General features: G+C 38.2%; 1 protein-coding gene across 4 annotated transcripts in view; it reads right to left on the bottom strand.

Moving 5' to 3' along the window:
• Positions 1-252: 252 nt before the first annotated feature.
• The window catches only part of LOC116870731 (torsin-1A-interacting protein 2-like), a 34,205-nt gene continuing 22,158 nt past the window's right edge, over positions 253-12,299 (bottom strand). For all 4 annotated transcript variants that reach the window (XM_032862732.1, XM_032862731.1, XM_032862733.1 and 1 more), the window contains 4 exons: positions 10,366-10,544; positions 6,948-7,427; positions 4,416-4,517; positions 253-1,264 (listed from right to left, as the gene is read on the bottom strand). In XM_032862732.1, coding sequence (XP_032718623.1) covers positions 504-1,264; positions 4,416-4,517; positions 6,948-7,427; positions 10,366-10,399 — 1,377 coding nt within the window. In that variant the 5' untranslated portion in view covers positions 10,400-10,544 and the 3' untranslated portion in view covers positions 253-503. The remainder of the gene's footprint in view (positions 1,265-4,415; positions 4,518-6,947; positions 7,428-10,365; positions 10,545-12,299) is intronic.

Below are 12,299 nucleotides of genomic sequence, written 5' to 3'. Positions count from 1 at the left end.
TATTCAAAAATGCAAATTAGTGTAAGATGTAATCCCATGACTGGTTATTAAAATCAGTTTAAAAAATATTTAAGATGTGATAGAAAAAGGTTTTTAATTACCATTGCTTCGTAACTGTAATTGCTCTAGTCCAAGTCCAACACTAGCCAAAAGGCTCGTTAATCAAGAAAACAAAAATCACTCTGTAGTCATTCTGAGAAGGTTTTATCTTCTCATGTAATGATTCTGTGGCTATATTTTTGGATTAAAAAAAAAAAAAAAAGCTTCAGTTATATATTCTATGCATATTTTAAACCTGATTGGCTTGAAAGGCCAGGAAAAGAGGTCACGTTTTGTCAAACTTAGAAAGATAATACAAAAGTTAAAAAATGAAAAAACTTTTTTTTCTAAAATAAGCTCCTTTGTGCTTGCCAGGCTTTTCATCAACCTCCTTCCACAGAAACAGGTTTTTAAACTGACTTTTTAATAAATCCGTGCCTTCTGAAACCGACTCGGTGCTTAGCTTATAAAAAACACCCCTGTTCTTCTATGTTCCTCACAGGCTGGACGGGCAGCACCAGGTGTGAAATGCGGCTCCAGAGCCCACTCAGCTTGTCCGAGTCCATGTGGTTGAAGGAGTGGGGAGTGTCGGAGTTGGTGAACTTGGCCCAGAGTAAATCTCTCACTTTTTCCTCAGTTTCTCTTGGGCCAACACTTGCTTCTAATGTCTCCTCCTCCAGGAGAACAGTCAGCACCAGGGCCACGTCTTTGAAGGCGGCATTCTCATGGTCACAATACTTGTAGAAGATCAGGGTAGAGCCCGCGGGAAGGGATTCGAAGTGGTGTACCACAGCAGCCTTCTGGCCATTCTCAAATCCCGAGCTCAGCTCCATGTCAACCAAGTGCTTGACCGTGTCACTGTCCTCCAAGGTTCTTCCAGCCCCGTCGATCTGAATGGCGGAGACTTTCTGGGAGGAGGTGTAGGCATCTGCGACGAGGTGACTCAGGCACTTCAGGGTCTCTCTTCCCTCTTGAGCTGCTGTAAATATGATGGTGGCTGGCTCGGTGGGTTTCGAAGCATTGAGGTGCTTCTGGAGAAATTTACGTCCTCTCTGCCACAAGAAGGAGCTCTGGCCTGGGAATTTATCCTTCAATTGGCTAAACTGAGCCAAAAAGGCCTCTAAAGCTGGATTTTTGGGCACTTGCTGGGCTGGAGAGGAACAGTAGCTATTAACAAAACTTATCAAAACAACAGTCATAACCAGGAAGCAAAGAAAGATGGAGCCTGTCGGAAAATAGGATAATAAAATACAAAATTAGAACATCGACCAGAAACAAAACCTGAGGTAAACTGAAATGCATTAGAGATCCTGTCAGATTTTACTAACTGTGGAGAGTTTCTTTTGCCTATATCCTCTAAAGTTTGAGATATTAAGGTCTACCAAAAATACTTACTCTCTAAGTTCTTAAATTATTTGAAGATAAAATATTTTTGTTAAAGGGTGTAAGTTAAGTTTATGTATTTGTTGCTATGACTAATGATGTGACTTGGAACTATTGGGACAGTCTCCCACCTTCTCGAAGTACCTGTTACCCACAATAAGCCAATTCGTTCGTTATGGGTCAAAATGTGGAAATGCCACTTGAGAAGTTAATAAATACTCTGTAATAAAAAGCAGTTTTAGTTTCTTATTTATGAAAAGCCTTTCCTCCTATGGGAATTCCCATTTTGTTAAGGATGGCGAAATATCTGCCACGGCCCCTAAAGGAAAAATCCTTAAAACTCTATTGCTCTGGGGCGCCTGGGTGGCTCAGAGGGTTAAGCCTCTACCTTCGGCTCAGGTCATGATCTCAGGGTCCTGGTATTGAGCCCCGCATCGGGTTCTCTGCTCGGCAGGGAGCCTGTTTCCCCTCTCTCTCTCTTCCTGCCTCTCTGCCTACTTGTGATCTCTGTCAAATAAATAAATAAAATCTTAAAAAACAAACAAACAAAAAAAAACCTCTATTGCTCTATTTCACTATTAGTTATTATCAAGCACTTTTAAAAAACATATTAAAACTAGCCACAGTAATTAGACACCAAAGAGAAAAAAGAGGCTTCTAAATTGGTAAGGAAGAAGTAAAACTTTCACTATTTGCAGATGACACAATATTCTATATAGAAAACCCTAAAGACACCACCAGAAAACTACTAGAACTCATAACTGAATTCAGTAAAGTTGCTGGATACAAAATCAATGTGCAGAAATCTGGTGCATTTGTATAGGCTAATAATGAGGCCACAGAAAGAGAAATCAAGAAAACCATCCCACTTGCACACCAAAAATAATAAGATACTTTGGAATAAACCTAACCAATGAGGTGAAAGACCTGTACTCTAAAAACTAAGGAACACTGATGAAAGAAATTGAAGATGGCACCAAGAAATGGAAAGACATTTCATGCTCATGGACTGGAAGAACAAATATTATTAAAATGGCCAACTGCCCACAGCAATCTACAGATTTAATGCAATCCCTATCATGACATCAGTAGTATTTTTCACAGAACTAGAACAGATAATCCTAAAATATATATGGAACCACAAAAGGTCCCAAAGAGCCAAAGCAATTTTGAAAAAGAAAAGCAAAGCTGGAGGTATTACCATCCCAGACTTGCAGGTACATTATGAAGTGGTAGTGATCAAACAGGACGGTATTGGCACGAAAACAGCCACGCAGATCAATGGAACAGAACCGAAAACCCAGATATAAACCCACGCCTATATGGTCAATTAGTCTTCGACAAAGAGGAAAGAAAATCCAATGGGGGAAAAAGATGATTTCTCCAACAAATGGTGATGGGAAAACTGGACAGCTACATGCAAAAGAATGAAACTAAATCACTTTCTTACACCATACACAAAATCAAATTCAAAATGGATTAAAGACCTAAATGTGAGACCTGAAACCATAAAAACATAAAATCCTAGAAAAGGACGCAGGAAAGTAAGACCTCTGACATCAACCATAGCCACATTTTTCTAGGTATGTCTCCTGAAGCAAAGGATATAAAAGCAAAAATAAACTATTGGGACTACAACAAAATGAAAAGGTTTTGCCCGGCAAAGGAAACAATCAACAAAATTAAAAGGCAAACTACCTAATGGGAGAAGGTATCTGTCAATGACATGTCCGATAAAGGATTAGTATCAAAAATTTATAAAGGGCTTACACCAATCAACACCCAAAAAACAAATAATCAAATTAAACAGTGGGCAGAAGAAATGAACAGACATTTCTCCAAAGAAGACATCCAGATGGCCAACAGACCCATGAAAAGATGTTCGACATCATTCCTCATCAGAGAAATGCAAATCAGAAGTACAAATAGGTATCACCTTACACCTGTCAGAATGGCAAAGGTCAACAACGTAAGAAACAACAGATAAAGATGGCGAGGATGCGGAGAAAGGGGAAGGTTCTTACACTGTTGCTGGGAATGTAAGCTCTGGTGGTGCAGCATCCTCAAAAGTTAAAAATAGAGCTACCCTACTACCCAGTAACTGTGCTATTGGGTATTTACACAAAAAATACAAAAACACTAACTCAAAGAGATACACGCACCCCTATGTTTACTGCAGCATTGCCTACCACAGCCAAATTACGGAAGCAGCCTGAGTGTCCAGCAGCAGAGGAGTGGATAAAGATGTGGTGTGTGTGCATATGTACACACACATAATGGAATATTAGTCAGCCAAAAAAAATGGAATCTCATCATTTGCAACAACATGGGTGGAGCGAGAAAGTACAATGCTAAATGGAGTCAGTCAGAAAAAGGCAAATACCATATGATTTCAGTCATATGTGGAATTTAAGAAACAAGACAAATGAGCAAGGAAGAAAAGAAGAGACAAACCAAAATCACAGACTCTCTAGAGAGAACAAACTGATGGTCATCAGAGGGGAGAGGTGGGGGGAGGGGCACACAGGTGATGGGGATTAAGGAGGGCACGTGCCGTGATGAGAACCGAGTGATGGATGGAGTTGCTCAGTCACAAGACTGTACACCTGCAACTAACAGAACGCTGTAAGTTAACTGTACTGGAATGGAGACAAAACAACAACACGATATAAAACAATGTTAAAACTGTTGGAATCTGGGGCGCCTGGGTGGCTCAGTGGGTTAAAGCCTCTGCCTTCAGCTCAGGTCATGATCTCAGGGTCCTGGGATCGAGCCCCACGTCAGGCTCTCTGCTCAGTGGGGAGCCTGCTTCGTCCTCTCTCTCTGTCTACTTGTGGTCTCTGTCTCTCAAAATAAATAAATAAAAATCTTTAAAAAAAAAAAAAAAAAAACTGTTGGAATCTGTTTTCTAGTTCTAGGTTTCTCCTTTTCTCTGAGGATTTCTGAATGTGAATCAACACAACAATAAGACCAATTTTTTTTTTTTCTCCTACCATAACTCAAAAGATCCTTTTTATCCATCTTTCTTATGGTATCCAGTGCACTCTCTTTGTTTTCTTCCAACTCTTGTGTTTCTTGCTGATGACTCTCAGCCTCTGGGGAGAAAAGGAATATTATTTGCAGAAAATACACTAATGGGGTATCATATACTTTAAAACTCTTACCAAACCAAATCATGAGATTGAGAGGATTTCTGTACTTTGTAAAATCTTATACAAAGCTACTTTTTTCCTGTCTTTTCCTTAAGGCTATTACTTTTACTCTACTTAGAAGAATAAAATCAAGTGCTGTAAATTCATGTCGGGTTACTGTTGCTACAGTCACTATTCCTCACTGGTCCTCACGTCAAGGACAAAGAAACAAGCATCCTAATATTACAGCCAAACTTATCTACAATGTGTCTCGAGAAAATGTTCAAAATTAAAAAGGGATTTAAGAAGTGTTAGCTGTGGGCACCTAGCTGGCTCAGTTGGGAGAGCATGCAACTCTTGATCTCAGGGTCATGAGTTCAAGCCATACACTGGGTATAGTAAAGCTTACTCAAATAAATAAAGCGTACATTATAAAACACTTAAAAAAATTAAGTGTTAGCTGAACACAAGACTCATTATCACAGGGCAATGGTACTCTAACTCCAGGGTTCAAGTCATGTGGCAAGACTCCAAGTACACAAAAACAGAGACTCTAAGTTTAGAGAGAGGAGAGATCACTGTACAGTTACAAAACAGCTTATAAAAGCAAGTTTGAACTTCTTAGTGAAGGAAGTACAAAAAGCAAGGAATACAAAGTAAAGAAAATTGGTGAATTACATAAAAATGTAGGTGTGGGGCGAGATATCAATCTTAAAATGTGTGGGTGAAAAGGAGGGCAGTATTTTGTAGCCCTCTCGGTCACTCTACAGCCGAGATGGGTGCTTACGGTGTACTCCATTAACATAAAGAAATAAGATCATCTCCACCTATAAAGGGTCATGTATTTAGCCAAATTCCACCCCAAAAAATGGACTTTAAAATATCATATCACAGACTATAAAAGGATCTTTACTGATCCCCTACTGTAGCCTCACCTTACCTATCATGGCAAAAAGTCTAGTGATGTTAAGGGCTTTGCCCAAGGTCACATAAAGAGATGTGGCTAAGCTGAGATTAGAACAAGGCTTCTCATCTGCTAGGTCAGCTCATTCCATTATATTAAATTGCTTCCCGTGCACAGCCTGCATTTTTAAAACAGTATTTTCTTCCTCTACTCAGTGAACCTGCATACTGGTGAAAATCTGATGGAAGATTAATAGTTCATATAAGTCACATTCATTTATGTAACAACTATTCATAAAGTTGCTTCTCTGTGCCCGGTGCCACAGAAACACAATGAATGACAAAGACATAGTCCTTGCCTTCACTGAAGTTACAAACTATGCTAATTATTAGTGAATGAAACATATTATTTGAGATCTGTCACTGACTTATTGTGAAACATGAATTTCCAGTCCTTAGTCGAGTCCCTGATGAACAGAATGTCTTACATTTTATATTCCTTTGCACTTGGCAAATAGGCATTTTATACTTAGCTCTTCTGTGTACTTACGAAATACAAATCTGACTGTGCAATTATAGACAGTGAGAGCTAGGAGAGACCAGCTTTTGGATAGCTCTTATCCAACTTTTTCACACTACAAAGAGGAAACTGGAGTACCAAGGAGTTAAGAGACCTGCCCAGGGTCACCCAAGTTAGCAAGTGGTAGGGCCACAACTAAAATTCATGTCTCTTTTGTGTTCCAGTTAAGGACTTAGCCACTACAACTATTATCTTCATAGAAGATAGGATGTTTACTCTCCTTAATATACAAGTGGGGAAAATCATATAGAGAGAAATTAACTGACCTGCTCAAAGTCCTATAAAATATGACTGAGTTAAGGGCACTGGACCATTGATGCTGGTTTTTAAATATACCCATCTCTTGATTTATGTAGCATTTAGTTTTAAAAAAAAAAAAGATTTAAAAAATGTTAAGTAAAAATGTGTTCCTAAAAAATAAATAAAAGCCAGAGGTGAAGTTTTAAAAAGTCAATCTCTTTTTAAAAATCATACTACATTACTACAAACAGTAAGTAAATAAAAAGAGTTAAAGGGCACCTGGTGGCTCAGTCGGTTAAGCGCCTGCCTTGGGCTCAGATCACGATCCCAGGGTCCTGGGATCGAGCCCCACATCAGGCTCCCCGCTCAACGGCGAGTCTGCCTCTTCCTCTGACCCTTCCCTCTCTCATGCTCTAACTCTCTCTCTCTCTGAAACAAATAAAAAAATTTTTTAAAAGTTTAAAAAGGCAGTTTATGTGTTGGAAGCTACTTAAGTAGTGCAATGAGCTAGTCAAGGAGATGAGAAACCTCACTATAACCTCAGCTCAGTCATGTCTCTTTAAGTGGCCTTGATCCTATGAAGAGAAGTTCTCTAAAAAGAAGGCCCCTGACCTATGCTGTGTCCTCAGCAACAGAGCAAGACAAAACAGAAGTCCAATGGGCTTCCTCACCTGGTGCCGGCAGTCGCCTCCTCACGGTAGCCTGGCTCTCCGGCGCTGCAGGGGAATGCTCAGGGCTCGGGGCACCCCGAGGGTCTGCGGCAGGTGGCTCCGGTGAAACTCCAGGTCCGCTGCTCACCTCCTCAGGCAGGGCTGCAGAGCCGCTCAGTAAGACTGCATCTTCTCTTTCTACCCTGTCACTTGGAGATCTGGTGGGTTCTGGTAGGTTCTGTTCTTCCTGAAAACTCTGGTTGTTCTCATGTTGTGTTTTAGCCTTTGGATAGTTCCCATAATTTGTCCCATCTGGACTGTCTGATTGATCATCTGTGTCTGCACTTCCTGTATCTATGGTTTCTACCCCTTGGTGGACGACGTCATTGAGACCAGAGGCAGAGTCTGGGGTCTGAGCTTCTTCAATGGTACTTTCGGGGACTGTGGTCTCCTGTGCCTGAGGACTTATTGATACGTCATTTTTCAAATCCTTTTGAGGGGCTATTGAGATAAAAATTTATAATTTTTATTGAAAAGAATTCCCTATTTTTTTGTAGTTTAACAAGGTCCCTGATTAATAATAAGGAGTATGTGTATAGATTTGATGGTTTACAGGCACTCTTCCCAAACAGTACTTCTCTTGATTTCTACTCAAGGTGGTTAAGAAGGACTTACTATGTGTTAATAAATCTAATAATACTAATGTAGAACTATTTTGAATGACAGAACCAAATTTTGGTAGTATTAAATACATCCTCTTCCCTAACAAAGTAATGAACCTAGGCAAAAATCGTCAAGAACAATTAAAACCGCTATGCAAAAAGCTGATGAGACATTTTATAATGAATGAACCAACTGATCAACCTTAATATCACAGAAAGAGGGAAAAAACAGACATCATTAACCTCCCAATTCAGTGCAATGGGAAGTACACTATACCACCTATGAAGTATTCTTGCCAAATGAACTGGTATCTGATCAAGATTCTAGAGCTAATTACTGGCTTCCATGAAATATATGGATAGAGGAACATATTAAATCATGCCTCAAAAAATTAACATAATTAATAATTACTATAATAAAATCGAGTATTGATTAAATATTTTTAAAAATCATGCCTCAGACTTATAATCGGTAAAATCCAAAATGTGAGAAATTCAAAGGGACAAAAGACTTTGTTTCTGAAATAACACCAAGAAATAAAAATGGCAAGAAAAGGAAAAAATAAAAAAAAGAAGGGTGACCTATTAAGAGAAACTTAAACAGAAGAAATATGTCAACCAAATGTGATGTGTGACCACCTATTTAGATCTAGTGTTGAACAAACTGTTGAAGAAATATTTATGAGATAATCAGGTAATCTGAATGCCAGATATTTGGTGATACTAAGGAATTACTGTCCATCTTTCAAGTACAATATATTGTGATAATTTTTTTAAAGATTTTACTCATTTACTTGAGAAAGGGAGTAAGAGTGAGTACAAGCTGGGGGAGCACCAGGCAGAGACAGAGGGAGAAGCAGACTCCCTCCGCCACCCCCCGCCCCCCCACCCTGCCCCCAGGAAGGGAGCGTGATACGGGCCTTGATCCCAGGACCCTGGGACCGTGACCATGTTCAAGTGACTGAGCCACCCAGGCGCCTCGGCGATAATTTTTTTAGAGTATCCTTTTTAGAGATAAGAATCGCATATTTAGGGGCGCCTGGGTGGCTCAGTGGGTTAAGCCTCTGCCTTTGGCCCAGGTCATGATCTCAGGGTCCTGGGATCAAGCCCCACATTGGGCTTTCTGCTTGGCAGGGAGCCTGCTTCCCCCTCTCTCTGCCTGCCTCTCTGCCTACTTGTGATCTCTGTCAAATAAATAAATAAAATCTTAAAAAAAAAAAAAATCGTATATTTATGACTAAAATTACATGATGTCTAGAATTTGCCTCCATTCAAGAATGTGGGAGAAAGGAGCAAGACTACAGATGAAATAATGTGTTGACAGCAGATGAAGTCATTTGATGGGTACGTGGGATTCATCTCATCTCCGTCTCCATGCTTATGTATGTCTCACATTTTCTATAATAAAGCTTAAAAAGAAAGCAACCTAAAAGATGTATCAATCAAATATAGTGAATAGTCCACTATTAAAAAAAAAAACCCCAACCCCAACTGTGGAGAAAAAAAAGATTACAGAGAAAAAAAAAGATATGAGGTAAGTGGGGAAATGTACATACTAATTAAATATGTTATGATATTAAGGAACAACTATTAATATATTTTTCAGGTGTCATATGCTATTTTGGTTACTTTTTAAAAAAAATCTATCTTTAAGAGATGTAAACTGAAGTATGCACAAACAAAACGATATAATGCCTTGGATTTGCATTTTAAATATTCCAAGGCAGGCAACATGATCAGCATTATAGGAATGCCTGGGTGGCTCAGCTAGTTAGGCATCTGCCTTTGGCTCAGGTCATGATCCTGGGGTCCTGAGATCGAGTCCTGCATCCGGCTCCTTGCTTGGCAGGGAGCCTGTTTCTCCCTCTGCCTGCAGCTTCTCCCCCTACTTGAGCGCACACACAGGCTCCCTCTCGGACAAATAAATAAAAAAAAATTTTTTTTAAATCAGCATTATGTAGGTTATAATTGAAATTTAGATGTTGAGGGGCGCCTGGGTGGCTCAGTGAGTTAAAACCTCTGCCTTCAGCTCAGGTCATGATCCCAGGGACCTGGGATCAAGCCCCCGCGTTGGGCTCTCTGCTCAGCAGGGAGCCAGCTTCCTCCTCTCTCTCTCTGCCTGCCTCTCTGCCTACTTGTAATCTCTGTCAAATAAATCTTTAAAAAAAAGGAAAGAAAGAAATTTAGATGTTGAAATTACCATATTGTTTGCCTGAAACTAGTATTACACTGTATTTCAACTAACTGGAATTTAAATAAAAACTTGAAAAAAGAAAAAGGAATTAGATGTTGAGTATGTGGGAATTCATTATAGTACTTTTATATATTTTAAAATACCCTCAATAAAAGTTTTAAGTAAATATGCCCTCTTTTGAAATATCTACTTCTTATTTTGCCTATTTTTATCTTCTACCTATACATACAAGCAAGATAAATAATTTAAATTTCATCTTTCCCTATAACTGAAAGTCGATGGAACATTAGTTTTCTTGATTTTTAAAAATATAACTCTAAAAATTAGTCTACTGTCCCTACCGTATTTTTCCTAGGTTTCTACTACTGGAATCTCTAAAACATTAATCTTCCTTATAATTCGGGTCGGATACTATGGTAGACTTCTAAATACAAAAGAATAAGAATAATCATACCAAACTATCAAACTAATCTTTTTTACTTCCGAACTTCAGGTTTCCATCATCTGAGATCCTCCCTTAGAATAGGTCTAGATTCCTACAGCACAAATCTGGACAAACCAGTGCTGTACAGACTAGTCTTACCCTCTGCAGGATCCCTAAGTCCTCTGTCCGCCATGTTTGTTTTCTAGCTCTTCAGACTTTGGGATACTTTTTGTTAGTGTCTGGTTTTTCTTGTGAAGATGTCTTGTTTTCTTCTTGTCCCAAGTCCCAACAGACTCATGCTTCCCGTGGACCCAGGAAACAAGGCATTTATACAGTGACTAAAATAAAATGAAAAAAATTAAATGACTTTTTATTCATACATGGAAGAAATGCCAATTTCAGCTTTATTTATTCAATCTGTTTAGTTTGAGTAATAGTTCCTCTTTGAAACGTTTCTAGTGAAGAAGAAATGTTTTCTGGCTTTGGTGAGGATCTTCAAATCCTTGACTACAAGTAGAAAAAAGCTTCAGATTATTAAATTTTGCATAGATGCCATAATCTCCTAATACATTCCAGTGAGTTGAAAGGATGGAAAATGCTAAATGACCAGAATCTTAAAGAGAATGTCTTTGAAAATGGAATAAAAAGTAATTCTAAGAGTAGACATTTAAGTCACTGCTCAGTTAATCATCGCTACAGATTTCCTTTATTGTCTTCAATTTCTGTCCCATACAAATCTCTCAGCCCATCAACAGCTTTCACTTATCATTACTAAATAACAATGCACAGGGAGTACACTTACAAACTAAGGTAGCTGCCTTAGTATCAGGAGTAGGAAATACACATTAGGAGTTTTATCATTGCCTTCTCAGAGATTCCCTCACAGTATTCTTTTTAGATCTCTTTAATGCCTTTCCATATGGTGCTCAAAGAAGACTGATGTATAATTATGAGTTATATACAAAAGGAATCAAAATCAGAGGCAATTCATAATCAATAAAATATTTCTATAATCATATATATTTTATATATAGCATATATATAATATATATAAATATTATATATAAAAATCACATTTTTTTTGTCAGGAACAATAATACCTAAAATTGCTTCACTTGCCTTATCTGTAAAAATGATTAAGGACTGCTATGAGGATTAAACACAAAAGTATATGTGAAAGAGGTTTGGAAAGGGTTACATTTTTGATGGCGTAGTTGAGAGGCTAGCCAGTTAACATTTTGTCTTTTTCACCAGCACTCCTCTGTAAAATTTAATTTTACAAGTTAAATACTTTAATCCCAAATGCCTAGTATAATGCCTAGGGTAAAGGAGACTCCCTATTTTAATTTAAAAGAATATGGATAAATAAATGTATGAATGTATAGAGTGGAGCCAATTATAAACGTGAAAGGAAGGGAGGAGTTAGAGACAGGCCTTCTTTCTGCTGGTGTAAACATTCAGAGAGAACATGTCTCAGATTTGGAGAGTTCATGGTCACCCTTTTATCTCTTCGATCTCCTAAGACTAGGCTTTCAACTCTACTTTTCATTAGCATGATATGTTGCAATGAGGGTTTCTCACCTATCCTAGGTTCATAATAGGAAATAAAAAGTCCCCAGTCTTTTTCAGATTTGTTAAAACACTTTTTTTCTGTTAGCCCAAACCAAGAAAACAATGGGTAAAACTTTCTTATGCACCAGTGACAAAAATTTTAGAAAGCAAAGATGCTATTCATTATAACAATAAGGAATCTCATCGTAAAAACTAAAAGATACCTGGTAATAAATCTAACAACAGATATGCAAGAAATTTAGAATGGGATGAATTTTATGGTATGTAAATTGCACCTCAATAAAGCTGTATTTTAAAAAAAAAGAACTTTAGGAAGAAAAGCATGAAACTTTATTGAAGGACATAAAAAAGACCTAAGTAGAGAGATACATCATGTGCATAGACAGTAAGACTAAACCATTGATGCCAATTCTTTCCAAATTAATCTATATACTCACTGTAAATTGAAACAAAATTGTAAGACAATTTTTGGATTGTTGCATGTTTCTTAGAGAATGGACAGCTGACCCTAAAATTCACAC

Source organism: Lontra canadensis, unplaced genomic scaffold, assembly GCF_010015895.1.
Source record: "Lontra canadensis isolate GAN:19392208 unplaced genomic scaffold, GSC_riverotter_1.0 scaffold24, whole genome shotgun sequence".
Classification (NCBI taxonomy): Eukaryota; Metazoa; Chordata; class Mammalia; order Carnivora; family Mustelidae; genus Lontra; species Lontra canadensis.
Note: the sequence above shows the minus strand (reverse complement) of the source record. Positions and strands in the feature narration are given on the sequence as shown.